We start from the raw sequence: 22,258 nt of genomic DNA, 5'->3' as shown, positions 1-22,258 counted from the left end.
CAGGTTCATTCTTGCCTCTTGATATGTTTTCCTTTTCTTTTGAAGGAACCAGAGAGTATTATTGAATCTGCAGAAGAAGAGTCAATTAATTTTAATGTTGGTGGCTGGCATTTCTCAATTCCCAAAAGTAAAGTCGCTCAATTTCCTGAATCTCCGTTATGGAAAGCAGCTGCTGTACAAGACCAGGCTGAAAGTCTAAGATTATTTATTGACCACGATGGTTTTATATTTAGGCACCTTCACCATTACATGCAGACTTCAAAATTATCTTTTTTCAGCTGTGCTGAATTTAATTTATTATATGAGCAAGCATTAATTTTTCAGCTGACACCTCTAGTACAGGTAAAGTGGGGAATTCTATGTAGTTCTTCTTTCTCTCTCTCTCTCTCTCTCTATATATATATTTATTATTCTTTGACAATACTCACTGTAGAAGGATGTCAAGGATTTTACATGTATGATTTTATTAATGTTTGCAGTAGTTATCCAAGCAAGTAGTTTTGGCATTCAATTTGTCTGTCATGGACAGTGAGTACGGAAAATGTTCCACATTTAATGCTTGACCTTTCTGTCAGAGCTCATTCAACTGTTATTACTTGTTTATTTGCTAAAATTAAAGCAAGCAGAGGCTTTTATCCACCGACAGTTATACTCAGCATTTTATAACAATTATACTGACCAGTCTTGTTGAATATGAACCCTCTAATCTGAAAAAAGGTGAGATTACCACCCATTCTGTTGTTCCCTGAAAAGGTTCAGTTTGCCAGAAAAGAATTTCATCCCAGTAGGACATCACTGAATTCATTGTTCAAACAGGGAAATGATACTTCTTCCTCTCCTCCTGTTCTGTAGTTGCATAAATAGACATATTAAATGGAGATCTTTAATATTTAATTTACTGCTTAGCTACAAGAATTATGTATTGAGATTAAAGTGTGATTTTGCATTGTATCAATGAAGGCTAGGTCCATACTTCCTGCATGGATGAACTGTGTATTTTCATGCGTTAGTATTTGCATTTCCTCTAAGTTTAAACTCTGAATTTCTTTTCTTTTTTTCCTTTTTTTTTTTTTTAGTACTATTTATCAAGTTCTCTCAAAAATACTATAATGCTTAACATTTTTAGCCCAAGAAGTTAGCATTTTGGGCTTAACATTAACGTTTTTGGATTTTTTATTTTATTTTTTTTAGGACCGTATTTAAAGATGTAACATCTCCAAATAGTTTGGGAGAGGAAGACCACCAAACCTCAGTAGTCTATTGTGTTAACAAACAGTACACAATCACATATTTAACATGGAGCTACTGTGGTATGGCCAGGAACACGCTTCACTGAACTAGAATTCTTGAAGTTTCTGGCTTTTAAGTGATTGTCAGTGCAACCTTATTAATTTCTTGAAGGTATATTACATCTGTACTTTAGTAGTCATAACTGTAGCTCTAAATTTACTTCGTATTTAATACCCTGCAACAGTAATAGACTGTTAATAATTACTATAATTGAGCCAAACATCAATTCCCTCTTCTAATCCTTGAATTCCTCCAGCTTATGGTAAAGATGTTATTTAAAAAGAGCTTACTGTTGTGTTTTTGGCTTTTTCTGTTGCGTACCTTTACACAATGCTAATGTTCTGTCTTGAATTGCAGAGCCAGAATACAAAGGAATACCATCAGAACTCAAATGCTGCAAAAATAATTGGCTTCTTTTTGAATATCTAAATTATTTATATTACACATGCAATATTCCTCGCACGTTCATTCCAGGTACCTTTAGGTATCTAAAAATCAGGAATCTAATGTTTGCTTATTCTTGTCCATGTACCATATTCCATGACACATTGTAGTAGATGTGAACTATGGCATAGCAGCATGGATTAAGTTCTTTCCCATGCCTACTTTTTTTTTTTTTTTGGTTGATTATTTGAGTTGAAGTACTAAACAGAAAATTTTATGTATTTTAACAGATTTTAGATAATTTGAAGGAGGAGAAACATAATTTATGTGTCCGACCTGCAGATATACCAGTAGCTCAAAGAACATCTCCGAGTTACTGGAGAACGCGAAAAAGTACCAGCAAGCCCTCAGAGATTCCTCCCAAAAGAAGAGCATTCACAGGTAAGTGTCCCAGACTCTTTTCCAGGGTTTTGTCAAGTGCAGTGGGTGCTTTTATCACTCAGGTGCCTTGGCTGGGTTATCTCTAGTTGTAGCTGTGTGCTTGCATTTGGACCAGTTCAGAATTTTTGTTTACAGAAACACTAGAAGGATTTTAATTTCTTGCTCTATTTTTGCACATCATTTTCCAAATGTTTGATCACATCTTGATCATATCACTCTTGATGGGGTGTTTTCATCTTCAACGGCTGTTTCTCACTCTTTGTGTAGGAAACTTCATATTAGGGGCTTGAGAATTCTTTTGCATCCTTAGGATTGTCCATAGACTGTTGTTAGTTTGTTGCAAGGCAGGAACATTTTAGAGTTTTGAAAAGGTTTTCTTGTCATCTTTTCCTCTTTATCCATCACTATTTAAATAAATAGGAAACACCACACAAATATTTTATTGATTTGTGCTGGGCTAGCGCGTAGCTATAAGACTGTCTTTTGGGGAATGTTAAGTGTTGCACGAAGTTAATGCACTTTTACTGGCTTTGCTGTACTAGAGTCAGGTCATTTGAATTCCATTTTTCTTTATTTATTGATTTTTCTCCAACTTTCTTTGCCTAGGTTTACATGAAAGTGCTCCCCTAGGGCTAGTGGATACACCTTTACTTGATACAGAAGAAGAAGTGAATTACTGTTTTTTGCCACTAGATTTAGTGAGAAAATATCCTGTGCTAGTTAATGATGACAATTTGCTGTGGCTGCTTGAGAATGCAGTCCTGATTGAATGTGAATGCAGTGAGTTCCGTTTCATAGGTAACTATTCTTTTTAAAATTATTATTATGATATGTCTAAATCATTTTAATTAAACTATTTCTATCTGTCTTCAATAATACTTCTTTAAAAATCAGAATCTTTTCATCTTTTTTTTTTTTGGTTTAGTTTTACTGCTCTGTTTAACAACTAACAAGCAAAGCATCTACCAAGTGGCTTCCAGAGTACACATACCTAAAATTTACCTACTTACGGTCCTACTTATTTGTCTTTACTAATCCAATGGCTTTCTGAGCTGAAATGCGTTAATGGCATCAAGGACCAGAGCTACTGTTGACAACTGGTAATTAAGAAAGACAAAACTTACATAGTGACTCTAAATCTTCACTCACTCTTGTATCTTTTTGCTAGCAAAAAAAGTAAAATAAAAAAATTGTCTTTTGTTCATGAAATAGTATTCCACTTTCAAAAAAGACAAGTATGTCTCAAAAGTATGGCAGGACCACATAAATCCTCCATCAGCATAGTATTTCGTCCTAAGAGGGCTCAGTCAAGATGAGATAAGAAATTGCTGGAGTTTTGCTCTGCTAGTCCTATGGATAAATTCTGATGTTAGCATATGGGGAAACACTTTTAAGTACACACTGGGAGGGGGCTGTGCCCAGGGAAAAGAATCAGCCAAACAAACAGGAAACCTCTTACAGGAATTTCTTAGGCTGCTCTGATAAACAAAGCTAGCCTGATTCTGTGCTTACCCTGTCATTTATGTTGTATCTGGTCTCCTCCAGCACAAACCTCATTTTCAGGATTTTGTTTCAAAGACAGTATTTCCTGGTGTGGATTTATGATCTGCTGCATGTATGTCTATGTGTAAATTGTAATACTGAGGGAAGTCACAAGAACCTATTTTTTGCTAGGTCTGAGCACTGGACAGAGGATGCCAACACACTTCCAATATTTTATTTTTTATTTTCAAGTTAACTTTCTCCGCTCAGAGAAGATCTTGTTGCCCGATGACTTCTCCAACATCGACGTCTTGGAGGAAGAAGTTTTACTTCTGGGAATTCCTGAACTTATAGATGCTTTGAGGATCTATAGAGGTACTATAACATATTATCCACAGAGGTAATGTAATGCACACGTACTGCACGTTGGAACAGGCTGCCCAGAGGCTGTGGAGCCTCCATCCTTGGAGATCTCAGAAGATATTCTGATGTGTCCCTGGGCACCCTGGAGGTGCACCCAGGAGGAAGGACCTCCTTCCAGGCTAAATTCCGTGCTTCGGTGGTGGCGTGCCGTTGGGCCTATTGCCACCATTCCTGTTCCAAACACCCCATTTCACAACGATAACCTTAAAACCACCACGTACGAGGAAGAAAATCTAGCGAAGCCGCCTTAGGAAGGGTGGGAAATGGGGCTGCAATTATCGATCCCCCTGGCTGGGACCTGACACCCCCCGCGCGTCTCCTTGGTTGGCAGGCGGCGGCGCGGCGGGGAGCGGCGCGGGCGGGCGGCGGCGTGCGGCGGGGCGGCGGCGGGCGCCGCTCTTCTGCCTGGCGCTGGGGCTGCTGTCGCGATATCCCGACTCAGCCCTCGGACAGCTCCGCCTGGGCGGCGACCGGCGGCGGCTCCACGTCTGCGGCACCGGCGGCCTCTTCCAGCACGCCAGGTAGGCGGCAGGCAGCCCCCCGGGGCTGGGCGAGCAGCGGGCATCTTCGGGGCCGAAACCGGGCGCTCTTCCTATGAGTCCGACCGTCAGAAATCACGGCGTTCGTTAACTCAGCTCGCACATAACTGCAATTACGGGAGCAATCATGGTCTTCTGTTATATTGCAGGCTGGTAAGCCCCAAATTCCAAAGTGATACAGGGATTTTTTTTTAATTATCATTATTTATTTTTAGGTGATAACATCCTTAAAACTTAATATTATCAGTTATTTTTAAGTGATAACACGTTCTTAAAACTTAACACTTACTATTCTTTGTAGGGAATTTTCAACAGCACATGAATGGCTGTGGGTACAGTTGTTTTGTTGTTTTTCTTTTCTGAAAGTCACAGAAAAGTTGTACCACTTTGTCCATTCCGACAAAGAATGTAGATGACTGCATACTACACTTGAACTCTCTGGACTGTTAGCACTCTTGCTAAGACAATGTAGCACAAACACATACTACCCCTAAAACCTAAAGGCCCACAAAAAGACGACAGGAAGATCAAACACCTAGTCAGCTCATCTCTGCCCCTAGCACTTGTCTGTGCTTGCTGTTGTCACTAGTTAATGATGCGGCGTAGGAGAAATAACATATTAAAACCTTTAATCAAAGCTACTTCAGATCATTATTTGGTGGCTCCAGTGCTTTACTGTGGATTGTTCAGGGCTCTCAATTAATGAAAAAAAAAGTTACAAGTGAAGATCAATAGGTGCAAAAAACATTTTTAGGAAAATTTGTATTTAGTGACTTGTACTCATTAAAAATAAGCAGTGGAAATATAAAGATTTAAAAAAAAAACTGATTTCTACTTCTTTTGGATAGAAATTGGTTGGGAACTTGCCAACTTCCTCTCACTGAAAGTATTTCTGAAATCCAAGAGCTCTGTGCTTATTTGGACAAAATGGACAGCACATATGAGCCAATGAAAGATGCTTTAAAATGCTATCTGAAGCAACAGATGCCATCAGGGAGCAGAGATTACAGTAAGTCAAGATTTTTTTCAAAAAGTCTTTTGTTTTAAAGCAGATTGGGGATTATTGCCTGGATGCAATTAATCAGTCAATAATCCTTTCCTCCTGGCTCAAACTTCAGCTTGTAGGATGCTAAGTGTACTTGCTGTGGTTTATTTGCAAGTTTGACTTATGTGGTAGCAGTGACCTTACTTCCAGCTTACTCCACTGTCAGGGCCCTCTGTTTTCCTGTAGGGGTTGTTTGTCCTGCCAGTTTTGAGCCATCAGCAATTTTCACCAGAACAAGTTGACGGCGCTGATGTTTGACATATTCCTCCCTGCCCCACCATGCAAAAGGTGTCTATGTGGAGAGGAGTGGAAGTTATATATTCTTAGGTGGAACTCTAACCCTTGAGAAGGAGGCTTTGATCTTAAATTGAAACAGCAGCTACTGAATTATGCATCACTTTAGATTAGTTTGTTGGAGAACAGGTGCTAGAAAAAATAACTGACTCGAATGTTGTAACAGTAAATGATGCCTTAATTCTGTGTATGTTATGGAAGGTAGTCCCACTGTAGTAGCTGTATGAGACAAACATGTGCTAGTTTGTTCATTGTTTAGAGAATATTAGAATCTATTTGTGTCATTACCTATAGCCCCATATATAATTTCTTTAAGAGTGTGGTTTGCTTATATCTTCTGTAGAGGCCTGGGCTGTTGTAAGAAAAAAAAAATTCTCCATGTTGGAGCCCTGCTCAAAGTTTTGTATTACTATTATCCATTTTTTTTTTAACCATTTCTTCTGAATGCAAAGATTTTGATTTTTCCTAAAGCGGAGAGTCACAGGAATTACTAACTAAAATAACAAGATGAACTATATTGGTAATGATTTCAACAGCAGCTTTCCCAGATCTTTGTTTTCACACTAAGGTGGGATGTGGTCTGAACCCAGACTAAAACGTATCCAAAGCTGTAGGGTTATATCTGCTCTCTGCATATACGAGCTGTTCGAGGCTTGCACCTGCCATGATAACATCAACTTCAAAGAAAAGAACGAAGTGAGGCTCCTTGCCAAGATGGACAAGGCCGTACTATTACAGCTTGCCCTGGTTTTCCACTACCTTTATGCTGGCTGACAAGCTGAGTTTTCACTTTCAAAGACCTTTCAGTTTTTTCCTTTGTTCCCAGTAATCTGGAAATAATTCATTACTTTCCATGCCAATGTAAGAGTGTACTTAGACTCACCGACTTCAGGTGACATAACTGTGCCTGCTCAGTTGAGTAATCATGACTATGCTAATGTGCACAGCCTTATTATTATTATCTTCAGGTCTAGAGGAGAGGTGGTTTGGCTGCAGCACGGATGGACCAAGTTGTCCACTATTCTGACATTACATCCTGACCTGTTTTTGTCTTGTGGTTGTGTATGAGCGAAGAAGCACAAGAATTCCGGCTCTGTGTGCAGAGTGTGCTCTGTTGCTTCACTATTTCAGATAATTCTTGCTATTTACAATGTTTTGATGTAGAATCCATTATTTTCTTGATTATTTTGTTATAGATCTAAAGTTACTACTGAGTTATTTTAGTTGTCACCTTTCCATTTGTTACTCTATCTCTAGATGCAGACTGGACAGCAGAAGTGTCAGTATGCTCACTGCATCAGATTGTGAAAGTTTATGTAGGAAGTAACTGGTATGAAACTTACTTACAGACACTATTGAAGGTATGGATAATTAATTGTCTTTGGGTTGGCTTAGCATGACCCTTCCTAAGGCAGAATCTGTAATTCTACAGAGCATAATTTAAATTGCTAATAAGAAGAATTACTAGAATGGTTTTGCTCCAGGCGTTATATTAAGTGGAATATGTTCAAGTACCTGAGGGAAATAAATCTTGACTTCCTAAGAAAGTACTTTCTGGGCTGGTAATGTAAGTAGTTGGGCCATTAAGATAAGTAGGCTTGATGGAACTGGTTTAATTCTTTCACTGAGAAAAGGTATCCAAACAGGATTTTTCCTTCCCTCTTTAACTTGCACAGGAAATCTGCAAGAACAAAGAGAAAAATAGCAGAGCCTTAACTGTATTACATAACCTTGTGCATGAACTTAAACCTGCTGAACTGAAGCTTAGTGAGTTGAGGAAAATCCCATAGGAAATTGCTTTGAATTAGCACGGAGTTAAGAACATATTGATAATCAGGTGCAAATACTTGACATGCTTTGCTGCGCTCATAGGAGTGAACCATTTGGCTTCCTCTGAAATTCAACCCAGATGTGGCTCTGGGGAGGGCTTCCACCAGGAATCTTTCCTGGGCTGTATGGGCACAGCTATAGGAGCTTGGCTGCCCCGTCCTCTTCCTCCATGTTTTGTGCCTTCAGTTGCCTTAATGCATTTTCATGCCACAGCCCTTCATGCTATTTTAGGCACTTCGAAACTCTGTGTCTGGTGCATAACCTAGCATATTCCAGACAGTGACTCTAGTACTTTGTAAGAATTGAATTTTTCCCCTTTCAAAATTTCTGTACAACTTTTTACACAGAATTTGTGAAGCTACAAATACTTAAGGAGAAGACAGTACTATACACACAGCAGGATTAATGTGCTTAGTCTGGAACAGATTCCACTTATTATAGTACACTGGCCCCTCTTGATAACAAAATTAATACAATGATCTAGAATTACTCTCCTACATTTGGTATTATGCAAGTTGAAGAATCGCTTTCATAATGAGAAGAGACATCTTCCTAGTCTGAGAAAACGTTGTTTCTACGGTCTTACTGTATTTTTATTTCTGTAGTACCCAGAGCTGCTGTCAAATGACAAAAAAGTCTGTTGGATCACCTATGGTCAAAGTCTTCTAATCCATGGGGATGGACAAATGTTTCGGCATGTTCTCAACTTTCTAAGACTTGGGAAATTATTTTTGCCAACAGAATTTAAGTAAGCAGGGTGAATTTGCATGTTTCTTTTATATTAGATCATGGTAAGGGAAATAAGCATGGGCATCTGTTTTTTTATTTTCATAGAAATAACTGTCCAAAGGAGTTAAGAATTTTCATTTTAGTCCTGAAGTAAACCGTTCTATCTAAACATGAATTGTTGGGATTTAGAGATTATGATGAGATAAATATGCCTTTATTTTAAATGATCGGTACACCAGACACAGGGTACATCACAGATTCATGTACTGTGTGCAAGCATTTAACCAAAAAAACAAAAAACAAACAAACAAACAAAAAAAAAACCACCAAACCATGATCATTGCATCCATCTTCAGATTTTTATTTATTTATTTATTTATTTATTTTACAGCAGGGACAGCTAAATCTGGTTTAGTTCAGCTGAAAAACATTCCATCTGCTCCCTCTACTGGTATTTCTGTTCTAATGCTGGAAAATCTCTTCCAAAAGGCAGTGACATGAGTACAGGATCACAGGGCTCCTAAACAGGAGGGAACACCTCCCTCCTTCCATGTGTTAGGATTCTAGACTTTGTTAAATATCAGACATTGCGATGGCTTAACCCCCCTGCCTACTAAGGCTGTTCCTACAGCATGTTTCACTTGCCCAGCACTGACCTTTTGGCTTCTTGTAGCAATTTCTTTGGGACTGATGCTTCTACTGCTGCTACCTGTGTTGCGATTTTTGCCGTTAGTGATGAAAGTCTGTGTGGCATCACATCCTTTGGTCTCTGCAGTCCTTAAAGCCCTTGTTTGCTGGATTGATCCTAGTAGGCAGACTCTCGTCAGTACAATCACGGCTTTTTAGCTCTCCAGCTGATGTGGTCATTTTAAGCACATTATCTGTTGCCATGAAGAGTATACATTTTCATTCTTTTCTCCAAATTCAACAGAATTGTTACACTGATGTCTTCTTTGGTATATTAATCACTGTTTGCCTTCACGGCTGACATCAAAGGCACAGGAAGTCAGATGTCAAACATTACAGTTATATCTATACAAGCAAACTAAATATGTCTGGGAATGTTTCTGCTCACTGAGGCCAGCTGCGTTTCTGCTGGTGACCTGCCTTAACTTCCTCGAGCTGGTGGCTTCACTCCTGTCCACTGCAAACAGTCCCAGGAACAGAACATCCAATTGGCCAAACCATGCCTGGGAATGGCTGGAGAGACACTAAGTTGGATAAGACCAAGAGCAACACTAACGGCTTAGTAGCATGTTCTAGGGCTAATAATATTTCAGGGAATGCTAGGTTTTCTAGAACCCTTCAAACCTGTGAACCCTCATTATGGGATTCCCTAAGGAAAATGCCAGGGTGAGTTTTCAACATGAGAAAAGCGTCATGAGCATCACAGAGCAGAGCAGGACTCCTGCTTCTCAAAATCAGGTTTCTGTCATCCATACCCATGATTAATTAAGGAAAGAAAAAGGGGAAAAAAAAAAGAAGAGGAGACAGACTTGCTTAACTAGTAGGGGGTCAATAGCTTGAAAAAGTTTTGAAGATAACAAGCCTGACAAAAATTCATAGAGATACTGCTGAATGCTTCTGGTTTAGGAGCTTATTTATGTCGTTTGCACCTTTTTAAAAGAGCCCTCTGTTTGGGATTGCTGATATAAAATTCGGATTCCGTAGAAGTCAATGGTAGTTAATGGTAAAATTTCTATGACTTTCAATCGCACTGGATTTTTTCCTCATTGTTTGGATGTTAGGTCTGAAACATTTAACAAAAACAACGACAAAAAAAAACCACCTTGGTTTGGGTGCTTTTTGGTATTTAAAATGATAGGCTGTTTGCCCATAAATTAAAAAAATCACTCGTGAATGCATTTTAGTTTGTGCACTGACTGTCTAAGCTTCCAGAATTGATATATAATTGGATAAGATAATTGGGTAAGGTTGATTTTTAGTGATTTTACAATTAAGTTAATTTACAACTTACAGAGAATGGCCTCTATTTTGTCAAGAAGCAGAGGAGTACCAGATCCCTTCTCTTTTAGAAGCACTTTATCACTGTGATGCATACAGGTAGGTAAAAATTTTCTTCTTTCTTTTTCTTTTCTGTAGTATAATGCCCTTTCACCTGACCTAACAGTATTTGTCCTTCTTTGAAAGGAGCACAACTTTGTCATTTCCTTCTGAAATACAGCCAGTGGAGGATGAGCAATTTCATTTCCTTTTGGGCCATATTTTTTCCCAATGAGTTATTTGGATACAGGAACAGTAACAGAAAAGTCATCAGTCAGCTCAGGGCTCAGCCCTGGCTTTGTCAAGCCCCAGCTGGTTTCTGGAGACCTACTGGAGGATTTTCTCCAACCATGTCGTGGAGAAATCTGCAAACTGTAAATCTGCAAACCCATTTGCTGGTAGTTTCTTTTCTTCTGTGCTCTTTCAGGAGCCAGATTGGTCCACAGAGTTCATTGCTAGATCATCGGTCAGCTCTATAGGTAATCTTCTCAAATCTATGTCTATAGGCAGAGAGCATCAGGTACTCTATGCTTCCAGAGGTGTTTCACCTTTTCAAAGACAGATGTGCAACTCAGGCAGTCACTGTCAGGAGCTCAGTTTTTTAAGTAGGCTTACATTCATGGAATCAAAACCAGATTTTAAGTGATTGTCCTGAATCTGAATAGCTTGCTCCCCAAAGTGTACAAAACATCTTCACAAAAAAAAAAAATGAGAGAGAGAGAGAAACAAACCCCAAGTCTGATTTCATATAAACATAGCCTGGGTTGGTAAGTAAATCCACTGGTCAAAGCTTTGTGGATGCTGGAACAGGGAAAAAAAATTGTCTACTGTGTGTCTGCAGCATTGCATTTCAGAACTTCTCAGGACAGGCGAGCAATGAAGTCTTCTGGTCCTTGGTTGCCTTCGTATTACACAGTAGTGATAATTGTGAGTTCTTTTCATTCCCCAGAAGTTTGAGAGTAATTCATAATAAAAATGAATGGGGTATATACAGATCTCCTGATGTGTGGAAGCCCTAGCAGCTCCTTTTGCAGGCTGAGTGGGTGTTGCCCCTGGAAAAAAGTTCTATAATAATTGTAAATATTCATTATCTAGGTTGTGGATCCAAAACAAGGAATTGCGCAATGAAGGTTCTTTCCCATGTAGAAGATTAGATATTGTGCCTTGGGATAAGGAGCATGAGTTCAGCAAAGACCCCGAAGAGGTAAGGTTTGTTTTTCAGAATATGTTGCCATAAAGCATTTTGAAATGCAGCTTGAACTAGAAGGGCACCAAATTTAAATTCTTCACTACTTTGAAAAGGTTTTGAGCATCGAGGGAGAGCGGAGAACAGCAATAAACATTCTGTTTGCATATTACAAAAACACAAGACAGCTTCTTCTGTAAAGAGAGAATTTAGATGGACATCCACACTTACTGACTCCAAGTCAGGGTGCTTTAGCACTGTTCTGGGTGCTGCACTATTCGTTTATATCCAGTGACTGTGTGCTGAAAAATCAGATAGTCCAAAGCATAAGGACAACATCCTCTTGTCTGTGTTAGCTTGGTCTAAGCACCACAAGGCTACGCTCTTTTAGATTCTTTTTGGTCTTGTGATTTGCTTTCCTGGTTACTTAGTGAGTCCCTGCCACCAAGGGTAGGAAATGTTTTCAGCCAGACTTCAGTGTGGCTTGCAAACTGTGGCTGGGTCACAGGTTCTGGTCCCTCTGACCAAAGAGGACGTAGGAGTCAAATCTCCTGCTTCCTACTAAGTGCTTTAAGGTAGTAAAGAAATGCAGGAAGAGATCACTGCAGCCCTGGAGTTAGCAGGATCCATGACCTACGTGAGTCAGGCATGACCAGGAAATGCTTAATGAACTGGCATTCCCTGGCGTGTTTCTGTCTTGGGTCTGTGGTTCCTAGAGGCCCAGCAGCCTCAGGTGGGAACTGCAAGCTGAAGCAGTGCACTCAGGCAAGACAGCGTCCTGCAGAAACTTTCTTGTCTGTGAAGTCAGTGGAATGGGGTGAAGTGAAGTGAACTCAAATCTTTGTCTACTTTTAGTTCTTAGCTGGACAACAGCGGCTGAAAGTTGCCCTCAGTCTGCTAAGAAAAGGTGAAAGCAGGTGCTGCCTCTGCAGCATTTACACACCAAGCTGCTCCACCCTGCAGCTTAATTAACACTGCTGTTCAGGTGGTAGAGCAGCTGAACATCTTTAATTTGCCAAACCATCTCGTGCAGAATGCTCTGCTGTTTGTTCACATAACTGCATTTTTCTCAGTTGTAACAGTAGCAGAGACAGTGAGATGCTGGTCCTGCTTGTGTGCCTTGGCCATTTCAGTTTCTTTCTTCAAGTTTTGCTGAATTCAGTGACTGGAACTAAGGTGACACAGGACAGCATAGCATTGGTGATGAGTTGTCAGGGCAGTGTTTGGAGAGTCTTAAGGCACTGCATCCAGCATAGAAGTGAGAAAATATTTTCCAGAGATTAAGAACTCAGTCCTTAAATGCTTGTAGTAGAATGAAAAAAATATATCAGTTATTAGGAAAGGCAAGACTTACACTTCCTTCCATATAAATTAGAAATAACAACACTTCATTGTATTTTAGGTGTATCCATATGCAACTGTGGATTTTAGTAAACACTATGTTAATACATGGAGCAATATAAGAGATCTGACGGGAAAGCAAGATACCACTGGGGAGAAGGCAAAGTGTTCCAAAATGGTATCAAGGGCTAGGGGGACAAAGCGAAGGAATACACTTGGAGGATACGAAGAATCCTCACACAGTATGGTAAACTCCAGCTTACTTTCAGTAAGCCCTCCAAGGAAGAGAGAAATAAGCAGCAGTTTAACAAAGAAAGAAGAAAATAAAGACGCAGCAACTCACATCCAGAAATTACTTTCCCTGGTAAAGCGATGGGACATGCTGAACTCCAAGAGATGTGATTCTCAGCACGTAAAAATATCTGATGGTTGCGTCACAGGCAGCGTATCTCAATACAACACTCCTGAAAAGGACAGAGGTATCAAAGATTCTATTGCTTGTTCTCCTGGGAAAATAAGCTTTACAACTCAAGAAAACAATCCCATTACCCAATATGAAGCCGGGGCTGAAGGAAAGCAGCTGGACCAATACGTGTTCAGACAGAGTCTGCCAGTTACTCCAAGTGCTGGAACATATAAATTCAACACCATAAAAACTACTTCCACAATAGGAAAAAATATGGAGAACATAAACAGGGAGCAAGCAGAAGGTAAATGATTACTTTGGGACCGTTTTCAAAAATGAGGGGAGTAATTAATTGAATCACTTTTATATAAATAAGATACTTTGATCATGCTGCTGAACTTCAGAGCGATGGTCTCAGCCTTTTTCTTGTTCTCCTGCCTGTAGGAAGTTTACCCAGTGAAGTAAGAGACGAGAGCTTGCAGATGAAACTCATCCCTATAAAAGGCAGTAAGTTGATTGCCAGCTGCTAAGCAAGGGCCTGATTATGACTGGTGGATTTTTTTTAATCACCTATCTATGCAGAGTTTGATACTAAAAGTGTGTTTGCCAGAAAGGTGGAGCAGCTTTTTGATCCACTAGTGTTAATGAATTGTACCTTAACTGTCTCCTTGTTACTCTGCCCTTATAGCTGTGCAATGAACAGTGAAGCTGTTTTGGTGTGCCTAAGTTATCCGTCTGCATTTTTGAGATGTTTGGAGTTTATTAATGGTTGGTAAAGGCACAAAAATCGGGATCCTAGTTAGATATTGGGACTACAGCGAATAAGGAGACTTCATGTGCTTCAGTCCTCTCCTGACATCCTCAGATCCTGAGAATATTTTGAATGGCCTTTTGAATTGTCTTCACCATTCAGATAGGTTTTGCTGACAGACTCTTTTTTTAGGTATATGTGGTATTTTATTAGTACTTTTATTGGAGTTGCTGGCACTGTACAAAGATAGCAATGGTTCAGTCACCAGAGCCTGAAAAAACCTTACAACCTTACGTGTTTTATAAGGGTTTCAGATGTAGGGTCTAACAACAGATCCATACTACTAGTGTGAACTGAGCTGAATAAAGTCCACTATAACCAGTGAGATCACTGGGCACAGACCGAGTTAGAGAAACCTGTAATTTAGCACAAAGGCTGAGTTTATGTTAAACCCAGAAGTTTCCACAGCCATGTGTAGGAGTTAAAAATGTTTGATAGCCAAGATACTAAATGCAAGCTCAGGAAACCTCAGTGGAAAGTCCCAGTCCAAGACTTCTCCCATCACCCCAAAAAGGATGTGATTTACCCTGTACCACTTCCACAGTGGGCAACATTGTGAGTTTTCACAGAATTGCTGGCAAAGCAAAATGTATTAATAATGATTGTGAATGTTTTTGTTACTATAGCAGTGCAAGCTGGATTATTATTTTTTCCTATAAAAAAACCTCTTTCATATCCCTTGAAAGAATCCCGGACTAAATTATGCTTGGGTTTTGTTAAGCAGTGCGTAATGGTTACTTTTTCTGAATTTTCCCTGTGAAAGAGGGAAGTAGAGAAGACCTGTAATGTTATACTTCAGATTGTAAATTATTTGATGTAAAAGTTGCCATCTTCTGTCTATTGGCATTTCGCTTTTCCTGGCAAAACCTCATGACAGAATGAAGACAAAAAAGGGCATAACTTTAACGAGATGACAATTTTGTGGTCGCACTTACAAAAGAACAAATGTGTTTATCCCAGTACTTCTGCATGGGCTGTGCTATAAAACTCAGCTTGTATTCATTCACAGAAACAATGGACAGCAAACAAACCCGTGTTCTTCTGGAAGATCACAGAAATATAGGGCTGATTCTTAAAGTTGAACATCCTCCAGTTTTAGGCAGTGATGGCTTTCATACATACAATGAAGAGAGTGTTGTTTATAGCATTCTGCTGGATGGCACCCAGCTGGATAATTCAAACACTCAAGTACAACCCAAAGGTAAGGAAATGTAAATGGCTATAGGATGTTGCTGCAGAGTTTTTAGTATTATCTCTGTCGTGATTCGTTGCCAGGTCTGACTGTCTGATTACCTAGGGTTATCGCAGCTTAACTACTGCTAAGACTTAATTCTTCAAAGCAGCAGGACAGCAGCTGCCTAACCTTGCAGGTGTCTTGAATATTTCTCAGTGAAGCTCTTTAATGCCTTGAATTTGTTACAGGGCTACAGAACTGGTAAGAACCGGGGGGGGGGGGGGGGGTGGAAGAGGAAAACCAGTAAACTCACTATCCCAGTGGTTACAGATTGTTCAAGGATATGCAAGAGTGAAGAGCAGCCTCCTAGTCTATTGCATACTTGTTTATTGATGTGAAATATATATATATATTATATATATATATACACACACACATACATACATTTTAAAAAAATATTGTAGCAGAATAGTGCAGTGGCCCTTTCCTGGTGCTGTTGTGTCAGATCCCAGGTACCGATCCCAGGTGTCTCCCGCATTGCTGGGAAAAGGGCTAGACATTAGGCTTTGGAGACGGGCAGGCACAAGAGCACTGCTGTGTCCTGTGTGGGAAGGTGATCGGGGTGCTGTGGGAAACCAGTTCCAGCTGAGACTTCTTGGAGCGTGAGCATGAGTCTTCCTGGTGGACAGCGTGAGCCCCTGTGCTTGCCTTGTGGCCAACAGTGCCATGCACTACTTGTGCACGTGTGCGTGTGTAAACCAATAACGTGTGTGTATGAACACACATGCATTTAAATGTAGCTGAAAAGAAATGAAACAAAGCCCAAGGTGAATATCCTGAAATCTATATTCAGTTTTTGTTTGGGCAAACCCTGAAGTTGAGCTCAGGTTTGAAAACTGGCTGTTAGGACTCCATTGCAGTAAAACCTTGGACAGGAAAGGCATTAAAGAAGCCAAAGGTTGGATGACTGAAATGTTGAATGCTGTAACTACATCCTTTTTTGTGTTCTTTGAACTGTTTCTTGTAGATATCGTTTTTCTTTGCTTTTCTCTCTCGCGTGAGGAGATATTCTATGCCAGGAAGTGCCACTTTTTCCTGACTGATGTCATCCTGGACTCAATAAGGCAGAAGGATCCCAAGGAAATCACAGCCAAGATCATGACCCTTGTGAACAGGCTTTGGGTAGGTACAAGGTCATGGCAGTTTGGATGAGCTGTGGTTTCTCAGCTTCCCCAGGCCACCGATGGGGTGGCAGGGTATAGAAACTCAGGCTCCTCAAGAGAATGAGATGGAGCATTTAGCAGCTTGCCTGTTGAGAAGTTTCCACTAAGGGTAATTAATGCTCCTTATTAAGCAAGAGCCCCTGCTTGCTGGAATGACGATGTCATGTTCTGTGTTTTAGACCCAGCAGCTCACACCCAAGGAGTTTGTTGCAGACTTACTGAACACAGAGTATTTTAAAGGGGACAGAAAGAGTCATGAAGAGCTACTGAAGTGGGTGGAAGTAAGTAGCATTCGCCACCAGGTGATGCTGTAGGGCTGAGAGTTTTTGTGCACGCGCGTGTATGTTGGGGGTGGGGGGTCTTTTTTTTTTTTTTAATTACTGTTGGCATTCAGCTTAAGCTGGTTCTCTCGTCCCAGCTGTTTGCAAATAAATTACATTTGGGGGGTGGGGGGGGCGTCCTTTCCAGCACATTAATTGACTAATGTAATGTCTAGCCTTAATAAAAGTTTAAAACTGTGCTGCTAATTTGTAAGGTTGTCCACAAAAAGTAGGTGGAAGACTTCTAGGGTGGTTAAGAAATATGCAGCAAGGAGTCAGTGATGCTGCTGTTCTGCACTCAGCAGGGGGTTTAATGCAGACCTTGTGTTTGTGCTTTTTCAGTTTACCTTGCCATTTGCGTGGAAGTACAGCCGCTGCCTCGATTTACTGATACAGAGAGGGCTTGCTAGATCTGTCTTATACTTTGCCTTGGAAATGTAAGTTTACAGACTGTTTAATAAAGTTTTTTGAAATGTTTTCATTGTGGTTTGTGAGAGGGATAAGCATCTCATCTGAGCTTTTTATTTTTTATTTTTTTTTGAACAGTAACTTCATTTAGTTAGGAATCTTTGTCAGCTGTCAGCTTTAGGGGGCAAAGTAGCAAAGTAGCTATCTTACGTGTTACCGCTTATGGGTCGCGAGTTAGGTTTATTTACCAGAAAAATATTCTTTCGAAAAACAAAAACAAAAAAACCCCACCACCTACTGTTGCTGTGTTTTTGTCTGCCTAGATGGCCATGCAGGTTTTCCGTGACAATGTTCCACTAACTCCTGCCTGGGGATGCAGAGAAGCTCTCACTCAGGTGACGCCCTGGCACCCTGAATTAGAAAATGCTGGGACAGGAGCTGTGTAAAACCTTGTCCCTGCCCTGTGGCTTTAGTTACTGAAAATGAGTAACAGAACCCGCTCTTCCTGCTAACACCTTTGTTATTATCAATTTTTTCTTTTTTTGGGGGGGAGGGGAATAATAACCTTAGTTCTCCAGCAGTTACTTCATGTTTCCTTTTAAGCACTTTGTGCAGACGCAGCACTTTGCTATTCCTGCTCTAAAATCTCTGCAGTTTCGCAGAGCAGAGCTGACGCTGTTCTCACCCTGCGAACTAGAGCAAGTAAACATCACTTTCATCCACCTAACAACGCCGTAAGGAAACATTATTTCAATCTTACACCAGTATTTTGAGAGGGCATTTAGAGATGCCCTGGGGACAACTGCTTTTCTCAAGGCATGCCTATTTCCTCTTCTGCAGCCCAGGTTCCCACACTGAAATCAACATACCATGCAAACAAGATTCATATAAAGAAAATAACCTTTATTAGACAAATCAATCAATCAAACCCTGAAAAAACAGCATCAGGTAAACATTAAAGTTTTGTTTTTTTCCAGCAATGTAAAAACCTTTTGAGAAATTCAGAAAATTTCATGTTCCTTTTGTCGCATTAGTAAAGTCTTTCCCTCTTGTGACATGAGCTATTACTGTCTTGACAGCCCAAAATCTTGCATTAACTTACTTATTTTAAAATAGTAACTTCTAAAATCTTCCCTGTGCAACTGTTTCCCACACAATTTTGTACAAAGGTGTCAACTGTGTTCTATTTGCTGTCTAAAAAAAAAGAACACATTTTAAGAAACATTCAGCTTATTAAACAAGTGTTTTATGTACAGTACAGGAATTTCCAGATTTGAATGAACGTAGTTTATAGGCGGAGGGTAACTCACGTGGCTATGAGGGTTTACATCTGAGACTACAGCAATGCACTGTGGGGGCCGAGCAGCTTCTCCACCCTAGCAGCAGCTACGGGCGAAACTGCAGTTGAATAAATTCCTGCTCCATAAAGGCCAAATGTGACACCGCTTCTCTCACCTCTGGGGGATGCTGATTTACAGCACTTCATAAACCAGGAGTAAGCAGGAGCTGGGCAGTAACTGCAGCTTCCAAAAAAACGCTGATATTCAACTTTCCTCCAAGAAGTCCAAGACAGCATCACAGCCCCCCAGTGAGCTTTGATGTTACTGGGCCTTAACAGGCAACTTTGGGACACAGGACACATTTATCCTGCAGTTACACTGTGCAACTTAAGACGATATGCGTCGAAGGTTGAGCGTTACGCTAAACCTAGATACTCAGAAGCTGTTGGTCTCAGATGCCACCACCACCCAAACCTACTCAAACAAGCAACGCTGAATGGACCACGAGTATAAATACCTGGAGAGGGGCTAGGTCAGTGGCAAAGCAAGCGGCTGGTCCCTGTCACCCCAAAACCTGGGGCACAGCCTGGCCCCTGAGACAAGGCATGCTGCAGGCTGAACTTTGTCACTCACGCCTCGTGTGGCTGGAATCTGACTGTGGGGGCTGAGTGGCACAAACCAGGAGGAGAGGATCTTGGAGTAGGCGAGCTGTGTCCTCCTCACCCACCTGCTATGCTCCCTGCTCTGCCTTGGCCTCCCCACCAGCAGCAGGGACGCCTCCACGTGCTGCCACAGGGGGACCCGGCCCCTCTCCTGAGGAACACTCCTGAGTTCACGCATGAGAACAACGGCTGAGCTGGCAGATGGTTAGCGCAGCAATCGCACAGGGAGACCGAAGAGTCAGCAAGAGCTGGGAGATGGTTAAGACAGCGAGAAGCTCAGCACTGAGGCACTGGGAGAATCATGTGAAGAAACAATTTACTGTAACAATGAAATTGCTTTTATTAAAACAGAAGTGTTAAGCCAAGAAAATAAATTACTGCTATGATAGACATATTTAGAACATAAGGAAGGACGTTAATCTTGAGCTCCAGGTCAATATAACCCTGAAACAGGAAGTTACACTACTTTTCTTAAATACCTTGGTTTCTCTTCTTGCCCTTCCAAAAACTTTATAAAATGTGCAGCTTAGAGAACAAACAGTAACAGAGTCACTTGTAACAAAAAATCTGTACAGCACATAGCTTTAAAAATAATACATTTTTTTTCAAACAGCTATGTTACTTATTACTCATAAATATAGGGCTAATAAATTTTAAATGCCCAAGGTCCCATCCAACACCAAAGCTATTAAGTGTAGTTGACAGAAACCTTCTCGGGACTTCCCCCCAGCCAGAGGTCAGGTTTTGGACTGTCTGAAAGAGCCTGATTATGTGTAAAAGTATCTTCACGGATGAAGACTGTCTCCTTCTGCTGGTCAGAGGCCTGGGGTCTTCAGTGAGTTTGAAATGGCAATCAAACCTGGAACACAGCACCGTGCAATGGGTTAGACAGGCTGCACTCCCACAACACGGCAGGATCTGTGACCTGCAGGTCCCTCGGTCCTGGCCAGCAGTGATTTTGCAAAATACTTCAAAACCACGGTTTGTCAGAGCTGCGTTTTGGTGGAGAAGGAACGTTTTACTAGAAGCGCCTCTCAGGAGGAATGAGGTGCTTCCCCCAGGCTAAGAGCTGCCTCTGGCTCAGGATTCACGCAAAGGCTACGTGCCGCTGCCAGAGCAGCAGTGGGGCAGCAACCCCCCTGCAGCTGTGACCTCTTCAGAAGGTCCTGCCTGTGCCCTGTCCCAAGAAGGGGCTCAGGATCCCAAATTTTAACCTTGGCAGCTGGTTCTGTTTAGCTCAGTATGACCTCCAGTACCTGCAGATCACAAGCCCAGGCCCTTCACGCTATCTGTTGGCCTGTGCCTTGACCATCCAAGCCCCAGTCCTGTCTGTCTCACACTCACAGCCCTGTTCCCTGCAAAAAGGGAGCCCAGTCCTAAGGACCGGAATCCTCTGGTGAGGAAAGAAGCAAAAGCTGAGCCGGATGCAGGCTGGCTTGCGTGAGGCATAGTACACCTTTGCAAGGGCCTGCCACCCTGCTTGGCTGCCTGGCTTGTCAGGGCTCATCTCTCCTCACACAGATCACCAGCGAGCTTCCTCAGACATCTTCTGGACCTTCTGGCCAACCTCCAGAAGTAAGTACTTCCTCCAGAAGTAAGTACAGGAGCAACACCTGGCAGCTCCCTCAGGACTTCCTGACCATAACCTAGCAGGTTCCTTTGTTTGGTGATGTGTACAGACTCCTTGGGAGGTTCAAAGGAAACTGTGGAATAAATCCAGCTTGGGGAGAATACCATGGATTCCCCACGGCAGCTCAGAGGGACTAACAAACAGCAGGATTTCGGCAAATAGCCACAAGAAACAGATTAGTGGTTAGACAGCTGGGTACCATTCAGAGCAAAGAAGCTCATCTGAACACTGACACATGGACTAGGTGGAGCTCAAGCCTCTACTACCTGAAAATAATTTTTGCTTGTTTTGTTTCTTCTCCTCCAAACCAGGGAGGCATCCGACCTGTTATTTAAGGCGATGGCTCTGGCTGTGGGAGTTGGTTGTCTCTAGCCACTGACACGGGTCAGGAATGCATGCAGGAGACTTCTCATAGAGAATTGGGGGGTGAGGTCCTCCTGACTCAGAGCTACTGACAAGCCTGACCAGCACTCAGAGCTGCTGGAAAATCCCCTTCAGGGGCTACTTACAACAACTCCACTTCCTTAGGCCGTATACGTGTGCAGAGGGGATCACACTATTGTCGAGGGACTTATGGTGACCTGGCCTGCTTTCTGCAGAGGAGAGAAGCCAGCATTAGTACAGGGTTAGAGGACAACAGCACCAGGACAGAAGCTAGTGGGAAGGGAAGCGGCTGAGAACCCTCAGGAGCGTAAGAGAAACAAATGACATCTGAGAGCAACAGGCTCCCGTTCTTCCCTTCGTTCCACCTCATTGCTCCCCACAGAAGGTCCAAGCCTCCCCAGAAAGGAGCTTAGCAGCATCTGCGGCAGAGCTCCATCCGCTCGTCCCCAGGAGGTTAAGCGTGTACCCCAGCCCATGACAGCATGAAAGCTCCCGTGTGCACAGCGTCCCCTCCCGATGCAGCCTCCAGCCCTGCAGGTCCTTTCCAGTGCATCTCCTCAGGGATCCTGGTCACGAAGGGGAGGCACTCACAGCGCAGGGGCTTTGGCTTGCCCCCGAAGAGGCGAGTCTGCGAGAGGAAACATCACTTCCCCACAGCGACTCCTAGCCCAAAAGCAGCATCTTCAGTCCCCGCCTGAGAGGCAGTGGCTTGAACCGAGGAGGCAGTGGTAGTAACAGGCAGAGTGAAGAGAGCATTTTGGCTGCTTGCACTTACTGCAGAAATGTACTGGCTGTTTGTGAACCGGGGTTTCTCCTCCATCGCAGAGCTGTGTTGTGAGCCTAGGGGCATGTACGTGGGTGAACCCATGTCTTCACAGAAGCTTTCTTGTGGGATGCTGGAGACACAGCCACTGTCAGAGCCACTGGAGCCACTGCCTGACATGCAGTGCGATGACTCGGAGCTCTCTGTTG

At 41.9% G+C, this 22,258-nt stretch overlaps 2 protein-coding genes across 12 annotated transcripts in view; one reads left to right on the top strand and one right to left on the bottom strand.

Annotated features, from left to right (window-relative positions):
• Positions 1-21,219, top strand: part of KCTD19 (potassium channel tetramerization domain containing 19) — a gene marked incomplete at its 5' end in the record, with an annotated part of 24,030 nt that extends 2,811 nt beyond the window's left edge. Inside the window, 17 exons of the mRNA XM_083851515.1 lie at positions 46-342; positions 1,965-2,115; positions 2,722-2,913; positions 3,850-3,972; positions 4,352-4,541; positions 5,408-5,568; positions 7,156-7,259; positions 8,334-8,476; positions 10,438-10,521; positions 11,557-11,665; positions 13,050-13,698; positions 13,839-13,901; positions 15,215-15,406; positions 16,407-16,561; positions 16,782-16,883; positions 17,265-17,359; positions 18,171-21,219. Of these exons, the coding sequence (XP_083707641.1) occupies positions 46-342; positions 1,965-2,115; positions 2,722-2,913; positions 3,850-3,972; positions 4,352-4,541; positions 5,408-5,568; positions 7,156-7,259; positions 8,334-8,476; positions 10,438-10,521; positions 11,557-11,665; positions 13,050-13,698; positions 13,839-13,901; positions 15,215-15,406; positions 16,407-16,561; positions 16,782-16,883; positions 17,265-17,359; positions 18,171-18,240 (2,880 nt within the window). The remainder of the gene's footprint in view (positions 1-45; positions 343-1,964; positions 2,116-2,721; positions 2,914-3,849; positions 3,973-4,351; positions 4,542-5,407; positions 5,569-7,155; positions 7,260-8,333; positions 8,477-10,437; positions 10,522-11,556; positions 11,666-13,049; positions 13,699-13,838; positions 13,902-15,214; positions 15,407-16,406; positions 16,562-16,781; positions 16,884-17,264; positions 17,360-18,170) is intronic.
• Positions 18,213-22,258, bottom strand: part of PLEKHG4 (pleckstrin homology and RhoGEF domain containing G4) — a 94,243-nt gene continuing 90,197 nt past the window's right edge. For 5 of the 11 annotated variants that reach the window (XM_083851944.1, XM_083851947.1, XM_083851941.1 and 2 more), the window contains one exon: positions 18,213-22,258. In XM_083851944.1, the coding sequence (XP_083708070.1) occupies positions 21,930-22,258 (329 nt within the window). In that variant the 3' untranslated portion in view covers positions 18,213-21,929. The other 6 variants (XM_083851942.1, XM_083851946.1, XM_083851948.1 and 3 more) reach the window with 3 other exon arrangements.

Source organism: Anser anser (assembly GCF_964211835.1).
Source record: "Anser anser genome assembly, chromosome: 11".
In the NCBI taxonomy this organism is placed as follows: domain Eukaryota; kingdom Metazoa; phylum Chordata; class Aves; order Anseriformes; family Anatidae; genus Anser; species Anser anser.
Note: the sequence above shows the minus strand (reverse complement) of the source record. Positions and strands in the feature narration are given on the sequence as shown.